This window comes from Podarcis liolepis, assembly GCF_965112155.1.
Source record: "Podarcis liolepis genome assembly, chromosome: 1".
Taxonomy (NCBI): Eukaryota; Metazoa; Chordata; class Lepidosauria; order Squamata; family Lacertidae; genus Podarcis; species Podarcis liolepis.
The window spans coordinates 34,320,008-34,347,624 of NC_139554.1; the positions used below are offsets into that span (position 1 = coordinate 34,320,008).

At 42.4% G+C, this 27,617-nt stretch overlaps 2 protein-coding genes across 11 annotated transcripts in view; both read left to right on the plus strand.

Moving 5' to 3' along the window:
• The window catches only part of LOC310709802 (uncharacterized protein), a 19,343-nt gene extending 9,879 nt beyond the window's left edge, over window positions 1–9,464 (plus strand). For both annotated transcript variants that reach the window (XM_083509842.1, XM_083509841.1), the window contains exons 3-8: window positions 1,421–1,559; window positions 3,003–3,124; window positions 6,034–6,144; window positions 7,126–7,232; window positions 8,498–8,588; window positions 9,169–9,464. In XM_083509842.1, coding sequence (XP_083365968.1) covers window positions 1,421–1,559; window positions 3,003–3,124; window positions 6,034–6,144; window positions 7,126–7,232; window positions 8,498–8,588; window positions 9,169–9,285 — 687 coding nt within the window. In that variant the 3' untranslated portion in view covers window positions 9,286–9,464. The remainder of the gene's footprint in view (window positions 1–1,420; window positions 1,560–3,002; window positions 3,125–6,033; window positions 6,145–7,125; window positions 7,233–8,497; window positions 8,589–9,168) is intronic.
• Window positions 9,465–20,395: 10,931 nt separating this feature from the next.
• The window catches only part of BAZ1A (bromodomain adjacent to zinc finger domain 1A), a 43,254-nt gene continuing 36,032 nt past the window's right edge, over window positions 20,396–27,617 (plus strand). For 2 of the 9 annotated variants that reach the window (XM_083505957.1, XM_083505960.1), the window contains exons 1-3: window positions 20,396–20,793; window positions 21,655–21,783; window positions 26,560–26,838. In XM_083505957.1, coding sequence (XP_083362083.1) covers window positions 21,671–21,783; window positions 26,560–26,838 — 392 coding nt within the window. In that variant the 5' untranslated portion in view covers window positions 20,396–20,793; window positions 21,655–21,670. Of the gene's footprint in view, window positions 20,794–21,205; window positions 21,784–22,741; window positions 22,908–23,550; window positions 23,569–26,559; window positions 26,839–27,617 lie in introns of those variants that run through there. The other 7 variants (XM_083505959.1, XM_083505961.1, XM_083505964.1 and 4 more) reach the window with 6 other exon arrangements.

The following is a 27,617-nucleotide window of genomic DNA, read 5'->3' on the forward strand; positions in this document are numbered from 1 at the left end:
AAGCACTGATCAAGTTTTCAAATTCCCCTGAATTCTTCTTCTACCTAAATGTTCCTTTGGGGGTTTCCCCCCCTATTATACTCTAAACATATTTCTTCTCTATTTCACCTATCTATACTGAATAAGGTAGGGACGCGGGTGGTGCTGTGGGTTAAACCACAGAGCCTAGGACTTGCCAATCAGAAGGTCAGCGGTTTGAATCCCCGTGACAGGGTGAGCTCCTGTTGCTCGGTCCCAGCTCCTGCCAACCGAGCAGTTCGAAAGCACGTCAAAGTGCAAGTAGATGAATAGGTACCGCTCCGACGGGAAGGTAAATGGCGTTTCCGTGCGCTGCTCTGGTTCGCCATGCTGGCCACATGACCCGGAAGCTGTACGCTGGCTCCCTCGGCCAATAAAGCGAGACGAGCGCCGCAACCCCAGAGTCGGTCACGACTGGACCTAATGGTCAGGGGCCCCTTTACCTTTTATCCTGAATAAGAGTTTTGAAGAATTCAAAAGCTTGCTCACTGTGACTTCCGAGTTAATCCTAATAAAAACAGTATACTGCAGTTATTTTTGGATCCCACCTCTCCAAATGAACCAGCATAGCTGGCTGCAATCTTCATTTGTTTTGGGCAAAAATACTGAATTTAGCTGCCCGGGAGAGGGAGTCTAGAATTTCTACCACCTAACAGTGTGACCTGGGTTATGAGGGTTACATGTCCTCTGCCTACGGGGGAACTAGTTTTGCTTCCATTGGCTCCTCTTAATCAGCTAAAATTAGTCACTATCTTTCCTCATATTACTCCACAATTTCCCCCCTTTTGATATTTGCTTTATAACAAAGATAGATATTCCAGCTAGCACTGGTGACATATTAAGTATCACACAAGTAAATGCAATCTATCTATCTATCTATCATCTATTTCTCATTTATAGCTGCAGAAACTCTGCCGCCTTCAAAGTGCATCCTTAGTAGACAGCAATGTGGGGTCTCCAAATGAAACGCCTGGCCGTGAATATAACTCATTGATGCAGCAGTATAATATATAATACTGACTCCTTAGACAGAGAAAACATGTTAAATTAGAGGTACAAAATAGTGAGGAAACAGGCATAATTTAGGTCAAGGGTTCCCAAACTGTGGTTTGTGGACCACCAGTGGTCTGAGAGCTTCCCTCGGGTGTTCCATGGTGTGCCTATAGAAATACAGTTAAAATTCATAGAGCAACCAGCACAGTGCATTATTATTGGTTCAATAGACAGGAAGATCATGAAGTGGCCAGCTAAGACTCACCACAATCTTCAAGTGGTCCTTTGTGGGGGAAGGGAGTTTTGGAGTGTAGTGGAACAGAAAGTCTAGGGCTTAAATTGTGTGCAGCTAGTACTGGGGGAAATATGCTGATTAATATACATGTTCATCTTTATGCTTCTCCTTCAGCTGCAACAGCAAACAAAACCCACAGTTCATATTGATGCATTCCTTTATGATGATGACTGTATTGACTCACTGTGTGAAGAAGGGAAGATGAGCAGATATTACTGTCTAATGTGCGGCTCTCACCGGACAGCACCATTAGGTAAGTACATAGATGATGTACTTGGAGGCCAAATGACAGCATTGGTCAATGTGTGCCTATGCAGTTGAGCCAATGTTTTTCTCCTAAATCAAATATGGAGTAGCTTCAGGTTTCAGTCAGATGTGGAACTATGCTTTTCAGAGTGAGCTGCGGAAGCATCAACAAGTTATTGTGCTCCCAGATGAAATGGGAAATAAGGTGAAAGTCCATTATAAAGAGGGAAATGGGTTTGACTGCATGGTCTCGATTTATATAGTTTATTAACAATAGTAAAGTAATCTCCCTTTCATCTTGGCCACAGCAGCTGCTATGGAGAAAATAGGTATCTTAATGCTGTTGAAGTGAGCTGAATTTCTGATGTGAAAGATTTTCCAGGTTTATTTTGATGCATGCAAGACTTAACATGTGTACATGTATTGTCTTGGAAGACAGCACTTTGTGTTTTGTAGTTGTTTTTAAAATTTGGAATAAAGTTTATAAAAAAGGAACAAAACCAATAAACATAAATTAACTTTTAATTTTAGTTCAGGTAAATCGGTGGGGTTGTTTATGTCTTAGGTGTAACTTGTAACTAAAATGTGTGTGTGTTTATTACACCAACATTAATTTTTCCAGTTAAAAGTGTGTTTGCTAAAACCGTTGAAGTTGAGCATAAACAGTTCCCTTTAGGGAGAAAGTTCCAAAGTCAGGATGTCACTACAGAGAAGACCCTAAGTTGCATTCAGGGAATGTCTGGAGGACAGAGCAGACTCATATCTGCAGGCCCCCCCTTTCAAGCTCTGTACCGATAGCTGGAATGCAAAAACGAAGCCTGCACTTGTGCAGAGAAAAGCTTTGTATGTTTAATTAGGAACCCTGCCCTTTGCAAGTTTCTGTTTGCAGAGAGAGCTCATCTATATATACCAGTTGTGTATGCATCCTAGGCTCTGCTCAGACTTTCAGTTGAACATATGGCTTTCTAGGTTGTAGGATGTGGTCCTGATTTCCCCACCATGTGTTCATATGTGAAAAGGACTCTGATCTGTTCTTCATTTTGTTCACAATTCTGTTCAAAGAACAATGTGAAGCAGACCCATAGCACTTACTAGACAGTTAAGATCTCACAAAGTATCATTTAAACCGTTTACTCTTCAGAGGTTGCACTTAATTTATGCTATATTACTTAAAATTGAGTGGGAAATGTGTCCAATGCTACAGTCTCACCCTGTATTATTAAGGTTACTTTTTAAGTAAAGAAATACAGGATCATGTCCAGTCTGATGTTTTACTCAAAATTATAAAGATGTGAATGTGGTGGAGATATTATTCTCAGCAGACAAGTGGGAAAATGATAATTCTTGTTGGAAAGGTGTTTTAATCCATGTTCTACTAAACATTCAGCAGTGTTTGATTATTGTTCCAGCAAGGCGGCATATTTAAAATTATTTTGCTCTTCTTTCCCAGAGTTCATTTCTCATTCCTTTTCCATCTCGGAACTGAAGTTTCTCTTTCGGCATGTACTGCCTGATCTGACAGGAAAGGTGGTGGTTGACATTGGTTCCAGACTTGGTGCGGTCCTCTTTGGGGTAAAACCCAGTCCAGGAATTTTTTAACAATTTCCTGCGATGTATCTTTTTTCCTGTTTCTGGTGGTTATTCTATGCTTCTGTGCTATGTGTTGTCCTGCAGACACGCTGCTTAATGTTATAACCTACCTTGCTCAAAATTTTGTTCACAACATGAGTGGTATACTACTGGACATCTTACTCCAAACCCAGATGTGATATGACTACATTCTCCTCTCTAAGCCAGAAAGACACGGGTGCAATGACATATTACAGCCACTTTGTTATTATAACTGCCCAATAAGTCTCTGGATAATGAGGGGGGCTGGGCTGGTGATACTTTTTTTTTTAGTTTTGGGCAAATCCAGCTCAGGTTTCTTCATCCCGCTCAATAGTTAAAAGAATTGTTTCAGCAGTTTATAGGAAATAGATATCAGGAAGCCATTGCCCAGGTTCAGTTTTGCAGTCATGCTTTGCTTCACCGTAAAGTAGACATCTGTGTATAATTTTGGTTCTCAAACTTCGTGTGTGCCTTCCTAGGCTACAGCCTTAGGGAAGGGCTGGAATTTAATAGTAGAGCACAGGCCTCAGACACTGAACAGCTTCTGCAAGTCAGTGTAGATACTTCAAAAGATCCAAGACAGCCTCATATTTCAATATGTTCCCCTTGTTACCAAGAAAAATTAGCAGTTGCTTACCTAGCTAAACTCTTCCTTATCAGAGACTACAGAGAAAGTCTACTACTCCTCCCAATTATGTAGTATCATCAGGTAATGTCTGTGTTGCTTAAGCAAGATTTTGGCTTGTCTCCTGCCTGAACCTGAATTTGTTATAGTCAGTTCTTTGGTTACTGTTGTTGTATTATCTTATGGTTTGATTGACTGACATTGATCCCTTAAGTGCTCCTTCAGATTAAGGAAGGCAGGATAAAAACCCCTTAATAAATAAACAAAAGAAAAGCATAGGACCATAGCATTTTATCAAAAGGTCTTAAGGAGTTCTTTAAAAATATTAAGCTGCCCCCATGGGCATAATCTTGATCAGAAAGGGGAGCTTTTCTTCCTTGGAATACCTTCCTAGATACTCTGAACACTTGTGTAAAGGATTCAGTTATTTCTTGGCATTCCCTTATTTCCTGGAATAACAAATGAAGTAGATGCAGTGTCAATTTTTGCTAAATTTATCTTAAATTAGAAACACTTGTTAACATTTGGAAAGCTGAAACTTTATGGTGTTAAAAATGGAATATATCCTCCAGATAAAGCATAACTCATATTTTTAAAAATAGTTCTTTTCATCATATTCTTTGCTTCTATTTACAGAAGTGGCAATCTGCCATTATTTAATCTGAATAGACTGTTTTTCTAGCCAGATGGTTAAGAGTTTCAGAAAGCTGTAATACAGTGGTACCTCGCAAGACGAACGCCTCGCAAGACGGAAAGCTCGCTAGACGAAAGGGTTTTCCGTTTTGGAGGCGCTTCGCAAGACGAATTTCCCTATGGGCTTGCTTCGCAAGACGACAGCCCATAGGGAAATATCCGGGACAGCGGGGAAGTGCGGCGCGTCTTCCCCACTGTCCTCGGACCTCCTCCGAAGCCGGGCGGTGGGGCGGGAACGCCTCCTCCCGCCGCCGCCGGGCTTCGGAACGATGCTCCGAAGCCGGGCGGCAGGGCGGGAACACCTGCCCCCGCCGCCGGGCTTCGGAACGATGCTCCGAAGCCGGGCGGGGGGGCGGGAACACCTGCCCCCGCCGCCGGGCTTCGGAACGCTGCTCCGAAGCCGGGCGGGGGGGCGGGAACACCTTCTGAAGGCGGGCGGGGGGCAAAAGTCTTTGTCCCCCCTGCCTGCCTTCCCAGGGGCTTTTAAATCGCCCCGGACAGCGGAGAAGTCCTCCGCTGTCCCGGGGTTTTTTAAAATGCTGGGGGTGGGAAGAAAAGCCCTTGTCCCCCCCCCCCAGCCTTCAGAAGAGGTCCAGGGACAGACTGTCCCCGGACCTGGTCTGAAGGCGGTTTCCCTAGGAACGCATTAATTGATTTTCAATACATTCCTATGGGAAACCGTGCATCGCAAGACGAAAAACTCGCAAGACGAAGAGACTTGCGGAACGAATTAATTTCGTCTTGCGAGGCACCACTGTAGTTATCATTTAGGGGCATCTTAATATGTGGGTTTCTAGCATTTATCATGTTATATCCATATACCGTATTTTTCACCCCATAGGACGCTCCGCCTCCCCGCTGTTCCCCGAGCTTGTGGAGCTGGCAGCGGGGAGAAGCGCGCTTCTCCCCGCCACCAGCCTTCAGACCAGGTCGGGGGACAGCGCTTCTCCCCGCCGCCAGCCTTTAGACCAGGTCGGGGGACCAAGCCCGGGGCGCGCTGTGCAGCGCGCTTCGGGCTGCAGGCTGCTGCCCGCAAGCCTTGCAAGCCCGTGGGAACTCCCACTGGGCTTGCAAGGCTTGCGGATAGCTTCCTGAAGCCTGGAGAGCGAGAGGGGTCGGTGCGCACCGACCCCTCTCGCTCTCCAGGCTTCAGCGAAAGCCTGCATTCGCCCCATAGGACGCACACACATTTCCCCTTCATTTTTGGAGGGGGGAAAGTGCATCTTATAGGGCGAAAAATGCGGTAAGTTGATCAAGCCTATTGTGAAACATTTATTCTAATTTATAAGATAAATTATTATGGCAGGGTAGACTTTCTATTGTAGGGCTAAACACTATTTTGAGCACTTGCTACCAAGCCCTCTGGAACAGGGCCTGAAACTTTCTAAGATTCTTACAATCTCATTATATATATATATATATATATATATATATATATATATATATATATATATCAGTAAAGCTTAACATTTCATTTCAGTCCATATATATATATATATATATATATATATATATATATATATCTGTTTATCTACACTGGCTTTTCTTTTAGGGCTACTTTTATAGCTCAGCATCTCAGATCTATGGTGTTGAAATGAATGCAGACTTTTGCCGGTTGCAGGAAGTTATCATTGCAAAATACCAACTTCATGGAAGAATAAAGGTAGTAACATATTTCTTAGTTTGTTTTATTTACAGCGAGGTTTTGAACTAGCAAGTCAATATTCATAGAAAAATGTCATTGGAGTTGCAATATCTTCGCAGTCATGCACATACCTGGTAGGATACCTCAAATAGTTGAAGTTTGTAAATGATTACAAACCATCATGTGATTCAAACCAACTCCACAGCAGCCTATACACTCAGCTCTAGAGTTAAACGGAGGCTGGAGGATATTCAATATTCTTAATATTGAATATTCTTAATATTGAAACAATGAAAAAGGTTTAAGATGATTTTAAGGTTTGACCAACAAGAAAAGAATAATATTATTTAATATTTGTATAATTAGGTGTTCCAAGCACTTTATGTGTGCAATTTTGTGGTAATATGTATAATTCAATAAGAAAGGTCAGTATTTTTACACCCATATTGCAAATGGGAAGGCTGAGGCCAAGAGTAAGTGGCTTGCTTAGGGTCAGGGTCAGGGAACCTCTGGCCTGCTGACCAACCTTAGCCCACCAGGTGTCCTGTTGGGCCTGTGAGACCATTTTGGACAAAGCAGCCATCAATCAGCTGGTTGTCAGGAGTCATTAAAGTGCTGTGCAAAGCAGGAACCAAGCACAAAGCAGTATCACACACCCCCAATCAGCTGATAAGATAGGAGCAGTTCCTTGACCCAGCTGTTCTTGCCACCCTTTCGTTTCAGTAGCTGTGTCACTGTAAAGTGAAGCAGCTGCTGAAATAAATTAGGTGGGGAAGTCTTAGGTAGGATTCACCAAATGCACTCATCAGCAGAAGCCCTGTGCAAAGCCTTCTGTTTGTACAAGATGACTTTTTCCTCCTTTATGCCACTGCATCTTCAAAAATTGGCTTTTTTGGGGGAGAACCCCCAGAACAGTGGGAGGAGGGGGCTAATTTCAGTATTTGAGTTTGTTGCCAGATGATCTTTCATGTTAGAAGCTTACAGATTTTTCCCCTTCAGGTACTTCATGCAGACATTTGTACTCAGGCGTCACTTCTTCAGAGTGCTGACATTGTTGTGATGAATAATGTTTTCGAATATTTCCTTGACAGCTCAGAACAGGCCAGGTAAGATATGTGTTCCTGAAGTTTTTAGAAACTAGGAATACATTCCTGAGGATACGTTTAGACTTACACATGTTTCTCCTCTTTTAAATAGCTAGAATTGAAATGTATATTTAAGAAAAACGTAAGTTCCAGACTCTCAAACTCAAGTAGTTATTGTGAAGCAAGTCGTTTAAGCGATATATGATACATTTAATGTCAGCTAATAAAGGAGTCCAGTGGACAATATTAGAAAACCTGGAAACTGATGGTGATCCTATAAGTGCAAAAGTAAAAAATGAAGCTACCAGGCAGTTAACAACCTATGAGAAAATAATAGTGGGAGGAAACATAGTGGCGTAATGTCTAATTTCATCCATGCACAAAATTATTACAGAGGTACAATTTTGCCCACAGCAAAATTTAAGAAGTTGGTGGGTGGTAAATTGGAATTTAGACATAGAGGAAGAAGAGTGGAATAAATTATGGACGTAAGAGCCATACAAATCCCTATCAGCAACGACAAGGAAAAGAGCTCTCAATATAGTTGTTAAACTACCAACACCTACCAGCCCCAACCAGCATGGCCAGGAGGTTGGAGTGTTTTAGTCCCCCGCAGCTGGAAGGCCACAGGTTTCACATCCCTGTCCTCGCAGCAGCTGTGATAATAGTTGCCTCAAATGAGAGCCAGCCAATTTCCTCTCTTGTTATGCAGTGGCAGATATGTGACATTGCCTGAGGCTGGGATTGCAGCTATTATTTGGTACAAGTTCCTTGACCCAATTCCAAGCAATTCAATTAACACATACACTGTGACCCTGGATGACCCATTCTACAATGTTTGGTAAGCCCCACTAACCCTAGAGGCTTTTGGGGATGGGATACAGGGCTGTAGGATGGGAAGGGAAAATCCATTGTATTGAGGTGCCTTGTGCTTATGTGGTGGTAGATGCAACCTGTTATCAACATTGGTAATATTTCTTTTTGTATTTTTCAAAATATAGATGTTTTATAAATCTGGTTAATATTATTTCCCACAAACAGTGGGGTACACTTCATAATAATATTGTACTATAAAATAATTTTGCATATATGTCAGGCACATATCAAAGAGGCTGTAATGCTCATGCAGGCCAAGCGAAGCTTCGAGTATTTTTCTCTCGGAGCACAAATGCCAAATGATGGATGATAATAGCTACACTTTGTTGGAACATGTCAGTTTGTGCTAAGCAAGTAATTTTCCATCAGGGTTGCACAAGCAAGTGAAATCTAAACTTACTTTCCCCTAGATCCTGGAAATTTATCAGGCAAAATGTAAGAAAGAAAGGTTCCTTATTAGTGACGTTGCCAAGCCTTGAGAAATCTCTTTCGGAGCTTCAGGTAAGTAGTTATTTTTCAAACTTTTCTGCAGTCAAGTCTTTATGGGAAAATCTTTTTTGAGATCTGCAACAGGAGCCCTCCTTGTGTGTCCACCTCCTAGATCAATGAGGTTGGTGGCAAGAGAGAGGACCATGGAGGTCCCATGGCTTCCTGCCAGTAGGTCTCATATTTGGCGCTTTGGGAAGATCTGAGCATAGTGCTAGCAAACTGCCTGCTTCTCCCCTCAGGTTCTTAATGATTATACCTGTGAGAAAGAAGGACCGGGGTGGGGGGAAGCAACATGTGTCAATGGCAAGATGAAACTGTGATTTTGATCAGTTCACTGAGGGCCACAGTACTATCATTTGCAATGATATAGTTGAGAGAGATAGCAATGTGTGAAAACTACCAATACTGCAGTCCCAAATCCATCACAAGATATTGAAAACACACATGTACATTGCAAACCTTACCTATGTTAGTCCTGCAGCAGAATAATATTTTATTTTGCTAACCTTTTATTACCTGCCTTCATCAGTAGTCAAGAGGTCTGTATTCACTGGAAAGCAGGTGCAAATATGAAATTTTAATTTCTTTTCAGGTCGACATTCAGCTCAGCCAATGGGTGGAAGCTCTGCCGTTGGACTACGATGTGTTTTTCGAAGAAGTTGCTGATAGAGAAGCACTTGAACAAATTCACTTGTACAGAATTCTCTAATGCAAATGTGTACTGATATTGAAATTGCATTGAATTGCAGTGCTACAGTTCTTTTTTCAAGAATTCTTATTTTTATTTCTGTTTTTCATAATGCAAACACATAAACAATGAGCAATAAGAATAACCCAAACAGAGAGGCATACAAAAGCTCAAATAAAGTTCTTCTTTTGATATATCCACTTTTGTCAGTTGAGTGAGTCCTTCCATAAAGAGCCATGAGTTGTCGGTGGGGTTGGAGTTGAGTGTGAGGAGGGCACAAATGATATAAAGCTGAACCTTACTGTAACTTTCTTGTCCTCTGCCAATTTTTTGTCTGCCACTAAGGGATCCCAAGCCCTCCTTGTTTGGTTCATACAATACAATTTTTGATAACCTGGATATTTTGCCATTGTGTATAAATTAATTAGTAGGATTTTGTTTTGCCAGTTTTGAATCTTGTTGCAAGTTAGTGGTATGGGTAGTACTTGGAATAAGTATGTCAGTGGAAGTAATGTATTCATTTTGATTGTTGCAATCTTGCTTAATCATGCTATATTTAATTTTGACCAGTTCATAAGCTCCTTGTATATCTTCCATTCTAAAGGATTATAGTTAAATTTTTCTATTGGTTTTTAATTCTTTGGTATAAAAATTTCATTGTATTTTATAATGTGTTGATATGCCTGTTTTGTTCTGTGCTTTCTGTGTTTATGTTAAAGCACAGAATTACTGATTTTTGAGCATTGATTTGAAGACCTGCCCAAATGCTGTTATTAAGTTCATTCCTTATATGACTGATTTCTTTCTGGGTTTGTGAACAGTAGTAAGATGTCATCTGCAAACATGCGTATTTTATGTTGTGTGCTGTTAATGAAAATACCTGATATAGTTTGATCTGATCTGATTTTGATTGCTAACAAAGGGGAGAGTTCAACGTCCATACGCATGGCCCCACTTGTGGTTTGGGCGGTATTCTCCATTTTGATGGATCATTGATACCATCCCCTAATGCATGGGTAGGCAAACTAAGGCATGGGGGCCAGATCCGGCCCAATTGCCTTCTAAATCCAGCCCGCAGGCAGTCAGCGTGTTTTTACATGAGTAGAATGTGTGCTTTTACTTAAAATGCATCTCTGGGTTATTTGTGGGGAATATGAATTCGTTCATTCCCCCCCCCCAAAAAAATAGTCCCCCCCCCCACAAGGTCTGAGGGACAGTGGAGTGGACCAGCCCCCTGCTGAAAACGTTTGCTGACCCCTGCACCTAATGCTTTTATTACTGCATTCCATTTAGAAACTAGATCACTGTGCATTTTAGTTATGTATTCAGGAGGTCTTGTCTCTTTTTGGGTAGTTTTTAAGGCTTTTAGCCATCTCAGGACCTATTGTTCCTTCTTCAGTTAATGTGTCACTTACCCCTCATTCTCTGATAGCAACATAGCTGTGAAGATTTCTTTATTTATTCAGAGATGTGGCGGATACCATTCCTTGTGATCTTTGCTGAGGACCAATGAGTAAGTGGTGTAAATTGTACATTTAATGCTGTTCAAGAGGCAGGAGCTCAGAGTTAACCTGCCATCTTTGGTGGTGATGTCAGCACCACCCAGTTCTACACTGAGCACTCTGTGGAGGGAGCAGCCCTTTGTGTCAAGATAAAATATGTGGAAAGCAAGAGATACATTCTTCTTTATGTAAATGAGGAAGGATTTTAAACAGAACCTGCCTGGTTTATTTCAAATTAGGATTGTTAATTACTTTTGTCCCTGGTTAAAGAACTGTGTAAATGCTGCCTTTACCAAGTTCTAAAATAGCCCCCCCTTTTTTTTGGACTGGGATTATTTTCACTTGTCCCTAGTGTTTAAATATATGGTACTTAGCAGAGAAAAATTCTCTAGGGAATGCCTTTTTTGCTAGCTTCTCAGCATTAAAACCAGAACTGAAGACAGTTGTTTTAATCCAAAGGTTGGAAGCCTTATACCACAAGCAGATCATTCGGATGATGATCTGACTTTTCTGTGCACATGTTTCATGCATACATACCTGCATTTTCAGTCGGTTTATTCTGCTGATTGCCATCCACACCAGTGGGCAGTTCAAATGTTACCAGCCTTGAGTCACAACTGGCAAAATTGAGGCTTTTGGGGGAAGATGCAGTATCAATTTATGTTTGGTTTTATAAATAAAATACTTTTATTTCATAAAATTTATATACTGCTTGAATGTGAAAAACAAAACAACAAAAAACGTGAAAGCAAGTGGGGAATCCCCCTCAAATACCAAGGTCTGGAGCAACTGTAATAATCACCTAACTAAAAGGTAAAGGTAAAGGGACCCCTGACCATTAGGTCCAGTTGTGGCCGACTCTGGGGTTGTGACGCTCATCTCGCTTTATTGGCTGAGGGAGCCGGCGTAGAGCTTCCGGATCATGTGGCCAGCATGACTAAGCCTCTTCTGGCGAATCAGAGCAGCGCACAGAAACGCCGTTTACTTTCCCACTGGAGCGGTACCTATTTATCTACTTGCACTTTGACGTGCTTTCAAACTGCTAGGTTGGCAAGAGCTGGGACCGAGCAAAGGGAGCTCACCTCATCGCTATGTATTTACTTTATTCTTTAAAAACTTGATGTCCATACTATAGTTGTAGTCTCAGTGTTCTCCCACACATACTGTGTGGTGTTGATAAAACAGCTCCCTTAACCAAATTGTTAAAATTCGAATGTGCCATCAACATGTAAAAACTGATGGAGCTAATCTCCCTTGTGTTTTTTGGACTGCCAGAAATAAAGCTTCCACACCGCAGATGTATAACAGGTTATATTTAGTAACAGTAAAAGGATATTGGATTAATTTTTTTAAAAATATATAGCTTTGCATTTTGATAGCTACAGTGTTGTGAGCACACTGCAAAAATTTGTGTGCGTGAACAGCACCAATCCTAAAATAAACTCACACCTGGAAGCATCCTGATTTTTCCCTTCGAGTCTGATTTTCATGTGACAGTTGGGTGTAGGTTGATTATTGAACTATACTTAAAAGGTGTGGGGAATGTAGGAAGCATGCAAGAACAGGCAAGCGTGCATACTAAGTGAATGCTGTTTTTCTTTTGAATAGGAAGAAGCGACAAAATATATCTTGTAGCTCAGGTATAAGACTGTGCTTGAAACAGTGTTCACATGGATGAAAGATATCCAGGCACTTCTTTGTTAAAGACAAGGCCAAAGACACGGGCCCAAGTTTACATTCTCACAGCCAAGGGCTCTTCCCTCATGCCCGGGCATCTGTGTGAAGATCCTGCCACAATTTAAGGTGGAGTTCCCTGAAGCAGAGAACTTTCACAACATTGTTTGAGAAACTGGGAACATGAGCCACATCTGCCTTACTCCATAACTGCTTTTAACTAAATAAGAAGACAGTAACAGTGCAATCCCAGCACATCTAGTTTGGCGCTTGTATATAACCCAAGCTGTGTTCTTGATTAATGGCTAATAGTAATAATAATAATTGATATCTATTAATTTAATAACCAACAACAGAGACATTGCATTAATCCACTAGGAGTCATACTGCAACTTGATTATTTTACTAATCTCTAAAACACAGACATATGTGATTAGGAATTGGTGGGGGCTAGCTCAACACGTATTTCTTGTATTTATTATAATCCTACCACTAGATGGCATTCAAAACATTAAGGTCCACTTTTTCGGAAGCAGCTGCTAGCCTTTGGCTTTAAATGTCATTTGTGGAAGTGGCCTCAACCTTTCATTGAGCCTCTAATAAGATGTGGTGCAGCCATCAAGAAATGAATATTGGACTTGACAAGTTTCTTTTCTAGCCACTTATGGAGGAAAAGTGCCCCCTCTATCCCATCTGCTTTAAAAAAAAAATGCTTCAGCCCAATGCTTATACATAACTTTTTTATATTATATGGTGGGTGTTGAGATAAGCAACTACCTAAAAAAGGGGGGAGGAGGCAACGAAACATTTAGGATATGGGGAAGAACTACAGTGCTGGGAGACACTGCCCCACTGAAACTCATTTGTTGAAAATATGAAATTACATGAAGTGAGTACAGTACAGATGAACCAGAGGCAAGTGAAGAACATAGTGGCCAGTCTAATTATCGTTTCTTGTTCAGTGAGGGATGTCTTGATCCTTTTTATGTAGGGTGTGTTTGGAGTGTGTGTGTGTGTGTAAAATGGCTTTTTGTGAGGCAAATACAACCTGGGGAGAAGGTACCTGTGTAGGACAACTCCCATATGAAACTGCTTAGCACTGCAGCCACCTTTTGAAATGAGGTGTAGTGACATGAAAGAGGGGCTTTTTAGTAGCAGCATCTCTTGAACTCAGTTTACCCAATCTTTTAATGGTTTTTAGTGAATTTGTTGACCCCTTTAATTTTCTGGGCCAGCTCTTTTAAGTACAGTGTAGTTTAAGCTTATTCTATTAGCAATATCTGCCCTGGCTATGGTGAAACAATTTTACTTCTCTAACAGGCCTTTTGTTCCTATCCAAAACTGAGCATAGACAAGGGAAACTGATGAAGATGTCCTATCCTTAAAATATTCTTCTTTGGTGATCACCTGTGGCCGAGTAAGATTGACTTCCATGAAGACTATTTTAATGGTGTGTCCGTTACTGTGGAGGCCAATTCTGGGTGTATCTTTGAAATATCCACATGCTAGCACCCCTGTTAGCCCTCAAGGAGGTTTAATAACACTGTTTATTACAACAAGAATAGCGACAAAAAAGAGGAAAGGCAACATAAATCATTAAAACTACACAGCGCTAAAGGATTGTAATGTAATCATGTAACAAATGTGCCAGAGGAACAGATTCCCTAGACTAGGAGCAACCACAGGAAAAGACTTTATCTTGAATCTCACCTCTAAAAGCAAAGGCAATTTAGCAAAAGAGCTTAGCACAAGGACAGGTTCAAATTCAAATTGGAGTGGGAGACTATTGCTAACTGCTCTACTCATTCACACTTAAGAAGGTTTAACTATTGTTATGAGTTTGGTTGAACTGATTTGAATGAATAGGCTTATCTTTTTGCCTGACATCCCTCATGGATTAGCAGAGACTTGACAAAAAGGTGAACTGTTCCTTGAGGGATTGAAACTTCTACCTTTTGGAAAGTGATATCCTCAAGGACAACGCAAAACCTTTTGCCCGAAGCAGAGCACCAGAAGGCACCACAAATCTGCACCCACGCCCCTAGTCATGGTTCATGGTTCCCAAAGGCTGTTCAAGTTATTTTGGCACCTGAGGCAGAAAGTTTTAAAGTGCCTTTCACCCTCCCAGCAATAAAAATAGTAATTAATGAGGTAACCAACAATTGACTGACTTTAAATGACACCCACAGCCAGCAACCTTAGATAGTCACGCCCTCTATCTAATGGTAAGATCAACCCTGGCTGTCCCCCAGTTTGTAGGAGAGACAGAAAAATATATTTTGCTGTTAGAATTTGAACACAGAGGCAGTCTGAAGCTGGAGTTGGGTAAAACTAGCATTCAACCCCACCCCAGGGGGTCCACTTAGTTGTTGGGAATACTTCCTGGTTTCCTTTGGGTTTATCTCTTGCTATGTGTTTCCTGGCGTGCTCTGGTCCATGGGGTCATGAAGAGTCGGACACGACTAAACAACAACATGAGTTTCTTAGCAGAAGCGGCTGACCACAGGAGCTCCAGCTTAGACCGTGTACTGCTTTTGAGAGCCAGTGTGGTGTAGTGGTTAAGAGCAGTGGACCCGTAATCTGGTGAACTGGGTTCGATTCCCCGTTCCTCCACTTGCAGCTGCTGGGTGACCTTGGGCCAGTCACACTTCTCTTAAGTCTCTCAGCCCCACTCACCTCACAGAGTGTTTGTTGTGGGGGAGGAAGGGAAAGGAGAATGTTAGCCGCTTTGAGACTCCTTCGGGTAGTGATAAAGCGGGACATCAAATCCAAACTCCTCTTCTTCTCTTCTTTTGCCACTATGGTAGGAAGCTGTCAAAGTGAACGATACCTGCCAGAGATGTGGGCTACGATTTATTACACCTTGTGTGATTTCTTAAATGCTGTGTACGCCTCCCATAGTTTTATCTTTATAGTGGATCTCAGGTGTTTTGCAATTACAGTACAGCATAGCTGAGGAACCTTTCAGAGCCTGAGGAGCCACACTCCCTTCAAGACAGCCTTCTGAGGGTCATCTGCTAGTGGTGTGTTGGATCGGAGGCAGAAGTTGGTGGAGCAAGTGATGTAAATTTTAACTTTGGACAGCAGGCTAGTTTTTGCATACACTCACACACCCCACTTTACCCACCATTCAGAGAACGGAGTGGCATTGCTGGACTTCAAGGAAGCAGTCTAGAAAGACAGAAATACTTGGGTTGCAAAGTAGGGCCTATGAAGAAAATGCCCTGTGGAGAGTTATGAGGACCACACACAGACCCTCTAAGTGTCCCTATTTTCCAGGGACAGTCCCAGATTAACAGAAACCATCCCAGTTTCTGATTTGATCCCAGAATGTCCCCCTTTTCCTTAGGACGTCCCCCTTTTCCTTAGGACGTCTTTATTTTCATTGGAGAAATGTTGGAGGGTATAGAGTTCTGTGACCTTCGAGCCAAGGTGGTGGTAAGTAACTATACAACCTTTAGAAGACCGCTGAAGGCAGCCCTGTATATTTTTTATGTTTAATGTTGTTTTCATATATGTTGGAAGCTGCCCAGAGTTGCTGGGGCAACCCAGTAAGATGTGTGGGGTATAAATAGTAAAATTATCATTATGAAATGGGATGTCCCTATTTTCATCAGAGAAATGTTGGAGGGTATGCACAAAGAGAGGCCTGGAAAGCTGCATTTGGAGCCTGAGGCTGAAGCCCAACTCTCTACCATCCTATCTTCCAGCAGTCCACCCAGCACATCTACAAATTCACCTGATGGGCCTTTGTCAGGTACTAAGCACATAGAAGCAGGTGGAAACTTTATGTACCTTACAGGCCTGTGGCAGGGCTCTTCTATATCATTGCGGCTGACTGGAGTTTCGGGGGGTGCTTCATCATTCAGGAGATACTGCATGTGATGCTGGCATGTTATACATGTGTTGTATAATGGGGGGTTCAGTGGCTGAGATGTTCTAAAGTAGTATACAGGATCTAGTCCACATCTCCTTTCCCTTTGCTAACAATCTTTAAGAGCGCCAGTGGGTGGATGGCGGTACAAGAGCCTTCATGTACTTTTACTGTTGGCCTTAACACAGAACCAGAAAGAGGAGTTGAACAAGCAAAATAATATACTAGAGCAGGATAGCCAAAATGGTCCCAAGGTTAATAAACTACAATTCCCATCATCTCTAACCATTGGCCACATTGGCTGGGGTTGAGTGATGGTGGAGGCCAGTATCATCTGCAGGACACCTGGTTGGTTTTTCCTCACAAAAAGAGAAGTTCAGGACATGCTTGCCATTGTTTCCCTCCATGCTTCATCAGTGAGAGATTGCAGTATCTATTCAATTTAAGGATAGGTTATGGAGCTTTCTCAGGAGGAACTGCAACCTACCTATTTATTTGCCTGGACGTATATTGCAACTCATCTTAAGCAGGCCAGTGACAATCACACTTCTGCTAAAATACTGTTTTTGGTTTTTTTAACTGTTTAATCATCAGACCATAGTTTTGCAGAATACAACACTGCTTGCAGTTTCATATTCAAGCTCTTTATTACCGGTATGTATTTTGAGGGGAAAGGGTGTTAGTTCCAAGCAAGTGTGCACAGAATTGTAACTTTATGTGATTACAAACCCACTGTTCTGAAACCACTTCAAGGCAGTTTGAGGCCCATAGTTCTGCTGCAGCAAGGAACTTGCAACTAACTGTTCAGACTGAAGACTTTATTCCCCCACCCTATTTGTATGAACAGGGCTTTCGTCTATAAACAACCCATCCTGTGCAATTAAGCACAACAAAATTCTCATTTAAGGCATCATTGTAAATAAAATGTCTCAAGTGCTGCATATGAACTTTTGCAGAAATTGCATATTTGAAGTTGACTTGTGTATATTTAGGATCCCAGCTGTGTTAGTGTGTTGTAGAAAACACTATAAAAACTGTTCTGTATTTTAGCAAGTTTCTTGCTATATAAGCCTTTATGGGCCAGAACTCACTTCATCAGCTACATGAAGTGGTCTCCATAGTGAAAAGCCATAAGGCCTCTGAGCAGTAGGTAAAGTGAATACAAGATCCAATCAACATGGGTGTGGCCCACTGTTAGATTGCATTAAGTGTTATAGTTGTGCTACCACCAAGTGCCCATTTACTTTGAATCCATTTCAATGGAACAGACAAAAATTAAATACTTGGGTTTTAAACTGTTTAAATTTTAACATTGGAATTGGCTGCACTATTGTACCAAGTAAAGAAGTAACCCTTTCTGGCATAACCTTATAAAGATGCAGAAAAATAAATATTTATTTAATGGATCATCAGACTAGCTTGAAGTAAAATTCCATTGAATAAGCCTGATAATTTATTTGCTTAGTTGTTCCATTTATTCACCACCTTTTCTTCCAAGGAGCTCAGTGTGGTGTACATGGGTCTCCTCCTCCCCATTTCACCCTCACAACAACCCTGTGAGGTAGGTTAGGATTATAGATGATGACTGGCCCAAGGTCACCCAGTGAGCTTTATGGCTGAGTGGGGATTTGAACCCTGCTCTCCCAGGTCGTAGTCCAGCACTCTAACCATTACACAACACTGGCTACTGAAAAACCAATAAGCTACTGAAAAGCCATACCTAGACCTACTTGCAGGGTGAGGACCAAAAGAAATACAATTTGGGATTTTAAAAGAAAAACAGAAACTGTCCTAAGCATATGAACTGGATAAAGAATCAGTTGTAAGACCTGGGATGAGGAGAGGGATTTTTTTTGGGACTGATACCAGTGCTCTGATAGCCCAAGTCTAATCCCATTGATTCAAAAGTAACATCTCACCATCTGGCATCCGTAGTGCTTACTGCTTGGTGAATATTTAGTTATTGTTAGGTCCTGTTTTCTCCTCCAGGAGTTTGGGGTGGCTAACAATCACCATAAATTATAATAAATACAGTAAAACAATATATTAATATATTAATTAAAATATATAGTAGACAATAAAACTTTTAACAGTTATTCTTCATTCCATTTGTTCCAAAAGTGGCTGGCTTGGTCATGCCCCCAGAATGGAAGCTGGCAGGATCCGCAAGGATGTGCTCTCCAGGGAGCTGGCTTTTGGCACCAGACCAATTGGCAGACCAATGCTGCGTTACAAAGATGTCTGCAGACATGACATGAAGGCTGGCAACATCGACCCTGCCATGTGGGAATCCCTTGCAGATGACCACAGTGCCTGGAGACAGGCAGTCAAGTCACATATCCATAGCAGTGACCAGCGGAGGAATGACCGCTGGGAAGAGTGCCATGATGCATCTGCAGCAGTACAACTGGACACCTTCATCTGCTCCCAGCTGTAACAAAACATGTCTCTTCCTGCATCAGCGCTGCAACCTTCCAACAGTTAGACCTCATTCTCAAAGGTGCATACTTCCATTGTCTCCCAAGACAGACAGATGCCAATAACCACTCTTAAGTTTGCACCTCATTTTTATCAAGGTGGAAGACAACTAAGCATCACCTTGAGGGGAGTTCCACAAATGGGGGCTGTCATCATCTCACAGGCCATGCTTACCAACTGAACAATGAGCAGGACCATTCTCACCAGTCTTAAAAGATGGGTTGGTAGTTATTGGGAAGACACCCCTTTAGTTATTTGGGCTCAAAAGTCATACAAAGCTTTGTACATCTGTACACCATTAATTGGGCCTGACAGCTAACAGGCGAGTGCTGAGTTTTAAGTATCATTGTAATGTGGTCTCATCAACACCAGCAGTTAGTTTGTTTTAAATGGTTGCATTTACATGACAAATGGTAAAACAGCTTTAGGATCTCAGTTGGTATGAATTAATTTTAATTGTTCAATTAGCTTTATGTATAAGAGGACATTCTTTTAAGATATGTGTGTTTTAAAACCAGAACTCTTATCTTATGAACAAGAACTCTGGAAATGCAATGCGTGTGTATTACTGCTTCCCTATTTTAACACTTTTCACGTGTGAATAAGGGACTTGGGGTTGATCCTGCATGCAATATAGTTCTCATCCAAGTACTGTCTTACATTATTTCTTCATTTAATTCAGATGTAGTGTTTCTGTGGAAAATCCAGTAAGTCACACCCACCTACCCAAAATGGTAAAACTGGATTGAACAGGCAAGGGGGAGACACAGGGTGGTGTTTTGATAAGTACACTGTGAAAACCAGATAAGTACACTGTGACTAAGCTGCTTCTGGTAAACCAGAGCAGCGCACAGAAACACCGTTTACCTTCCCGCCGGAGCGGTACCTATTTATATACTTGCACTTTGACGTGATTTGAACTGCTAGGTTGGCAGGAGCAGGGACCGAACAACGGGAGCTCACCCCGTCGCAGGGATTCAAACCGACCTTCAGATTGGCAAATCCTAGGCTCTATGGTTTAACCCACAGCGCCACCCACGATGGCTTGGGATAGGAGAGCATTTATTGTAGATTTGAATATGAAACAATTGCCATGGAATAATCTGTGTATATGTAGCTAGTTGATGAATCCTCACAACTTTGAAAAAATTCCAACATCAGTGCTCAAAATAGGCTTGTCATATTTCAAAAAGTGGAAAACCTGGACACAAAAGTTATGCTTTTTTTTTTTAGCAAAGTTGATGGGCTTTTTGGGGTGTGTGTGTCCAAGTTCTTGAACTTTTTTTAGTTTTGTCCAGTTGTCATTTTTTACAAGATCTACAGACATAGGCTGCCATATGTCTGGATTTTCCTTGACATTTCTGCAGATGTTGTTTACGAGGGCTGAATACCGGGTATGTCCAGACATATAGCATACCTAAAAATAGTGACCTGTGACCCAGGTTAAGGACCTGGCTTTGCTTGAGGTTATTCCCTGATTTGTTAGAAATACATGATGGTGTTTAACCACGAACAGAAACAACATTCTGCAAGTACATTCTGTATCAGATACTTGATTTTCTTCTTAGAATGCAATGATCACATATTATTTTAGCTTCCAAGTATCTTTTACTAGAAAACCAACAAACCTTATCCAACCTGCTCTCTGGGTACCAGGGTTAACGACGAGTCCTAATGACCAGGCTAGGCCTCTAAGAGCCTCGACACACGCCACTGAGCTTTGGGGCTGCTAATTCAAAAATGGAGGATGAGCGCCTCAACCATTAATTAATAATGTAGCTCTCTGTCTTCCTGCGTGTCACAAGCTGGAAAGGCGGTGATCGGCCAATAAAGATGTAGGGGAAAGAAGTCGAAAGCTCCTCCCAACAGCTCTTCCTCATTGAGAGCTGAAGTAGTAGATCAAAAACTTCCGAGGAGCGGGGTTGGTGGGGGGCAGAAATAAAAGAGGGGAGACTCATCAGATACCAGCCGGGCGGAAGGGGCAATCGAATTACTAATCAGGTAGGAGGTGATGGTGCAGCCTTTACCTCTGTCTCAGGAGGGTCAATTTGCCTTACAGACCTTTCCGGGAAGACAGGGGAGGAGGATGGGGGGGGAGGCACTCTCGTGTACATCCTGACAGCAGGAAGGGAAGGCTCATCTAACAGCCTCTCAGCTGGAGGGGATCCCTCATTAAACATCAGATCAGACGGGGGGGGGGGGGTGTGAGAAAGAGAGAGGAAAGGGAGGGGGGGGGAGAGGAGAGAGTCCCGACAGAAGCTGGCCGGGAAAGTAGATAAGCGATCAAAAAGACTTGCCCTCCTTCTCTTCCCTGTTTGCTTGGCATTTTGTAGAGAGAGAGAGAGAGCGGAAGGAGGTGCGCGGAACAGCGCGCCGGGCCGGTCAGAGGGCGACCCCCGTGGGCGGAGCGGGGGGGGGGAGGCGGTGAGTCCAGGGGAGGCCTTAGACACCGGGGGAGGGGAATCCCCGGGTCTGTCGAGCACGTTGTGTGGCGGCGGAGAAGGAAGGGGGGGGGGAGGAGTAGTAGTAGCAGGAGGAGGAGGAGGAGGGAGTAGTCGTTGCCGCCGCCGCCGCCTGCTGTTCGGCGTCATGGCCCCATTGTGAGGCGGCCTAGGGGAGGGGGGGGGAGAGAGAGAGAAGCGGGGGAGGAAAGGAAGGATCCGCTCTCGCTCTCTCCCTTGCGCACACAGAGCTCGCTCAGTCCCAGGCGAGGAAGCGGCGTGTCAGGCGCACGCACACAAAAGGAACCGTCTTCGGGCTGCTCCTGCTGCTGCTTTCGCCGCTCCTCTTCGCCTCGACCTGACGCCCTCCTTTCTCTCTCTTTCTCCCCCCCCCCCGCTACTCCTCATATACTCCACTTAGAAACGGGACCCGGGCGATGCCACTGTTACACCGAAAGCCCTTCGTGAGGGAGAAGCCCCCCGCTGACCTTCGGCCGGACGAGCACGTCTTCTACTGCAAGGTCACCAACGAGATTTTCAGGAACTACGAGTAAGTCTCTCTCTCCCCCCCCCCCCATTTCCTCGTGGGCTCTGGCGGGCTGATTTGAACAGGAAAGCGCGGCGGAGGCGGCGGGAAATGGCTGACACCTGGCCTGGGAAAAGAAGAGGGTGGGGAGGGAATCCCCCTCCGAAAGGTCGGGGAAACCCCCTGACCACCCTTCTTCCGAGGGGAGGAGGGGGCGTCGAGCCAGGTCCTGCCCGCTGTCCTTTAGCGCGCGCTCTTGTGTCTCCCCTCAGGACGGGGGGGGGGGAGGGCGAGAGGAGGAAATAAAGTTTGTGGCAAGCGGTGGGGGGCGGGTCTGGTCCCTCTCCCCGCCGTCCTTGTCCCTCTGGTATCCCGAGACCCCCCCCCTCCCGCCGCATGTCAAAGCGGCTTCCACTAGGCCTTTCGTAAGGTGCTCTCATTTGCCTCCGGTTTGTAGAAGCGACTTGGCGCGTTTGACCGAATCCGAGCGCGGAAACTGCCTCACAGAAATCAACGGCCGGTTGGCCGGCCGCGTCGTATAAACCCCGCATTGGGGTCGGCGCGAAAGGGAGCCTCCGGACGGGCGCTGCTAACCGCCCCGCGCGCACACTATTGTTTTCCCAGCAGCTGGCAGGACGGGGAATAAACGCGCCGCCTACTGTAGCCGCCCTCCCGCTCCCAAATGCGCCTCCGTTGGGTTTGAGTTCAAAACATCGACAGCCCCTCCTGCCGTCTCCTTTCATAGTGCAACTGAGTCGGGTTTTTATCTGTTTAAAAGCGCCCGACCCCCCTCAAACCTCTTTTGAAACCTCCCCCCTTCGCCCTCTTTTCGACACACTAGGCGTTTTAGTACCCTAAACTTCCACCCGTGCGAGTAGGACTCGTCGGCACCTGTTTCTTAAGCTCCAAAGGGGGTGGTAATTCTGTTTCCGTAGTATCCGTCAGGGTTCTTCTAACGCTGGCAAGTACAATAGTTGAGCGTATTCAGGGGAAAGTGATGACGCATTTGAATGTGCTGGTTTAGCTAAAGCTGTGTATCTCAGTATTGTGCTTTATTGCCATGCATTAAGGAGTTCCGTTGATTTTGTGGCTTTCACTCTGGCTTGTTCGGTTTTAAAAATGAAAGAGGAGGACAGTTGGTCCACAAGGTATTCTCTCTAATGGCAGGCTATCAATTAATTAGCTAAAAGTACTAGTCTAGTTAGTTAATGAAATAAAGCTCAGTACATCAGCACTACTTTTGGGTGAGATTTTAATGAAAATAAGAATTACATATTTCCCAGTTTAGAGGAGCCTTCAGTTTCTATAATAGCTTTGCACAGGACTGTTTCCCCAGGAGATGATGTGAATAGTAATTGCATGTAGTATTCAATTAGCTTAAATTTAAAATATATTTATAAACTTCATTAGTTTATCCTTTTTCTTAAGTATTGGCATAGGTATGAAGAGAATATGTGAATATTAAATGTAATATTAGGAAGGAGAAAAAGTTCTTCAGGACAAAAGTGTTCATCCAGAACTCTGATAGCTAACAAGTTGGAATATGTTTTTCATTCTTCCGCTTTATTTGCAAGACTTTATGTATAATCCAGCCAAAGTCCAAAAAAAAAAATTGGCTGGAGAGGTGAGCTATGCACAATTCTTCTACTGACATCAATAGGGTATAAAAATTCTCAATGTTGTCCCAGGAACTGATAACAGATTTTTCCGTAACAACACATAAGGGCATGTGCAGAGTTCCTTTCGCTCAGCATTGAAGAAACCATTGCTAGACCCCCATTTGTTGGAGATGTGAGAAGGGATCTGGGGGCAAGAAAATTCCCATCAAATTCTTCCATTTAGAAATGTACCATAGCAGCAAGAGAAGAAATCTTACATTATTTTAATAATTGGACTGATTTTAGATATACTTAGATAAGGATATATAAGTTTGTAAAATACAGGATGCTCTTAATGCATTCTTGTATTTAACAGTTTATCTGGTAGTCAGAGGTAGCAAGTACAGTAATTCCATGTAGGCAAATGAGTGTTCTGACGGGGTGGGGGGGTGGGGGTGGGGGGTGGCAGGCAACCACACATCTGTGTTGGCCACAGAGAATGGAAAGTCTCTTCCTCCATGAATAGTGTGGAACTGTAGTGGGCCGAGCAGTTTTTTGTGTTTTTGTTTTTTTACTAATAGGCTACACATAGAAAAGGGATCTTCCCTTTTCCACAGCCAATATATTGTTGTCATTATTGTTGTCATTATTAATTGTACTTAATGCTTTTCTTAACAAAATGTATTCCAAAGCAACTTGTTAAATAGTATAAAGATTAAAACCAGCATAAAACAAAAACAGAGTAAAAAACTAAAATTGCAGTTATGCATTTAAGAGACACATCCCCACACAACTGGGGATTGTGGTTTTGCTCCCATCAAACTACAACCTATCACCAAGGTTCATTCTTTGCTTATTGACTATGGTTTATTTAAGTAAAACATCCATAGGCCCTGGTTTGGACATAATACTTAACCCATGGATCATGGTTTATTGTCCCTGGCTGCGTGTTTGTGGAAAGAAGCAAAATCATCAGTTACCATTACATAATAACTGGTCTTACGTTTCTGATTTATCAAATTTGTATGCATATATATAGTGTTGCAATTATATACTTGCAACAGCTCAATGAGGTGGAGATAAAGTGGCTACTCCAGATTAATCAGGGTTTCGGGCCAGGTATTTTGGGCTAAGTCCAACAGTCAGGTTTGGAGAGACACCATGTTCTGTGGTACAAGGAAACCATGGGACATGCATGCTTTCCCAGGTTACTGTTTCTGTTACAGTGATTGCAAACCTGCATGAATCTCATTAGCTGGATGATAGACTGATTCAATTTTTGCTTGTAGTGCTTTTTAAAATTTTATATATATGTCTATTTTATTGTAAGCTGCTTTGGACAGGTATTTGCCTAAAAGCAGCCTAAAAAAATAATTACCATAATAGCAGTCGTAAAATTCTTTTTTTTATATAATAATTTTTATTCAGTTTCCAATATACATTCCATCCATATTTAACATCCACTTCTAACATATACATCTTTTAGACTTCCCTCAGCCTATCTGACAATTTTCCATATAATCACAATTACTCACATTTCTTAAATTTATATTGCGCTTTAACAATCTTAATCTTATCATATCTTTTAAGCAACATTTCTATCCATCATTTTCACAGAGCTTCTTGAAAGCCAACAAGCGTTATTTGCTTCTCACATACATTTTTGGTATACTCTGTAAATTTATTCCAGTCCTCGGTGAATCTCTGATCACGTTGATTCCGAATTTTCCCCGTTAATTTGTCCATTTCTGCATATTCCATCAATTTCATTCTCCATTCTTCCCTCGTCGGCATTTCTTCCTGTTTCCATTTCTGGGCCATCAAAATTCTAGCTGCTGTCACAGCAGTCGTAAGATTCAGTACTAGCCACACAACAAATCCACAAATTCTGCTAAATTAAAGTTTCAGGAATTTTTATACTACTATAAAACACTTCTGTAGCACCAGAAGATTTGGCATTTTCTCCACTCCTTATTCAGTTAGAAGAGAGTGGCAAAACTTTCATCTTTGTAGCATCAACTCTTTGCCACCTAAGAAGTTCATTGAACCCATAAAGTGCCGTCTTTAGTAGTTGCCCATAAAATGGACCGTAGTCCAGCAGCAAATCATTAAAATCATAATCATATTATTAGTATCTCTAGACCAATTGAATCTTGGTTGCTTTGTTGACAGTCCCCCTGGTTGAAAGTCTTGCAGCTGAATGCTAGTTCAGTTAATGGGAAGACAGCTGCCATCCAGAATTTAATCCTGGATGAGCATGCTGACCTGGCATATATTACAAAGACCTGGCTGTATGTAAATCTTACCCAGCTTTTGTCTGCCAGTTTTTCCAAACAGTAGCAGGTGGCCTAGTGGGCTATAGTGATTCCATTCCCATACCCAGGTGCCTCATTCAACATTACAGTTTTCATTATTCATTTAATTATAGTTTTGAGCATGTGCTTTTTTTATGGTGGGTGTTTCAGGATAGGGATTCTGTTGGTGTATAGCCCTTACCATTGTTAAGCAGTCTCCTTATTTAAGATAGCCAGGGTGGTATTGCTGGGAACTTCAACATTCCCTGTTGGAAGTAGCTCAGTATTTCATTGCTTCATGGCAATCATGGGTCCATGCTAAATGGGTTCGGGTCATACTTACCTTGTCTCTGATGGGATTGTGCTCCCTTTGAAAAGAAAATGAAATGAGTGAAACTGATATAGAAGGAGACAAAGTAAAATTGGTAACCTTAGGACGGTACCAGTACAGATGAAGAAAAAATGCTTGTGGACTCCCACATCAAATGTGAGCAAGTGAGTAGGAGATTAGTGTGAGAAGAACAGAATTCTATGATGAATCAGGTAAAATCTGAGGTTTAGTCACAGTTGTACCACATAATCGGTGTCCCACATAAGACATGTTGGGTCTGGATTTGATTTTATTTAAACTCAAATGAGATTACATCTCCCCAAAGCATAATGAGGTACAGTATTCTATTTGAAGACCAATATATGAGAGAGAAAGTGGCTTTAAGGCACTGTTGGCCTCAAGGTCAAGTTTTGAAACCAGGAGTGGGGCAGAGCAGGGTGTTTGCAGACTTTTCCAATTACATGTGATTTCACAGAACGTGCGATGACCTTGAATGCAACCCCCGTTCAAAGTGGGGGTTGTCTATACTTTAACATGTATTTGGCCCGTTCAGTTACTTTAACTTTCTCTGTTGCAGTGACTTTTTTGAACGAACCATTCTGTGCAATAGCCTTGTGTGGAGTTGTGCTGTTACCGGTAAACCCGGACTCACCTATCAAGAAGCACTAGAATCAGAAAAGAAAGCCCTACAAAATCTCCAGAACTTTCCAGAGCCACTTATTGTCCCAGTTCTATACTTAGTTACCCTCACTCAGCGCTCACGACTTCATGAAGTTTGTGATGACATCTTTGCATATATCAAGGACCGTTATTTTGTTGGTGAAATTGTTGCAGTACTTAGGAATAATGGTGAAAGGTAAGTATTTCTTATATTTGCCAGTGTTGAGATATATATTTATGGCTCTTGTATAAAGAAAACAAAATCTGGGGTTATCTTGTGAACAGCTTAATTTTAAGTAGCTTTGGCTAGTCACACGGCTAGAATCTGTGGTTAAATTTGTAGCTAGATCAGATTCTTCAACCCAGTTCCTTTTTTCCTTATCTGGAAGATTTTGACTGACAGATTAAGGGTTTCTGAGATACAAAGCATTATTCTGTATGTATAGAATGGGTGGGATATAAATCTAAATAAAAAAGCACACTGCCTGCATGATAATGTTTTATTTTGCTGTGTTTTCAATCATTTAAAAAACAATGGCCTCAATGCAGATGTATGAGATGCTCACCGTGTTTAAATAATTTGGAATATGTAACAGATTTGAACTCCCTCCTCCCCTCTGTGTCCCAAACATTATGTCTGCATCAGCACTAACTTAATTTCCTTTTAAAAATAATTTGGAAACCCACTTCAAATATTAATTTCAAAATATAATTAAGAAAGCAAACATGGTTTTAGTGATAACTGGGGCTATTCAGCTATAATGCTACCCCATGGCTAAATGAAACCATAACTGGGAAGGAGAAATTCACACATGAGGAAAGGGAGAGTAGAAGGAGCCCATACCTTGTCCCTGATCTTCTAGCCATTCTTAGGATATCAGGAACTTCAGGTATACAACTGATTAGTTTCAAACTGGAATCAACTTGCGAATTATGCTGGATGAAACCAAAAATTAATCCTTGAAACATGGAAGC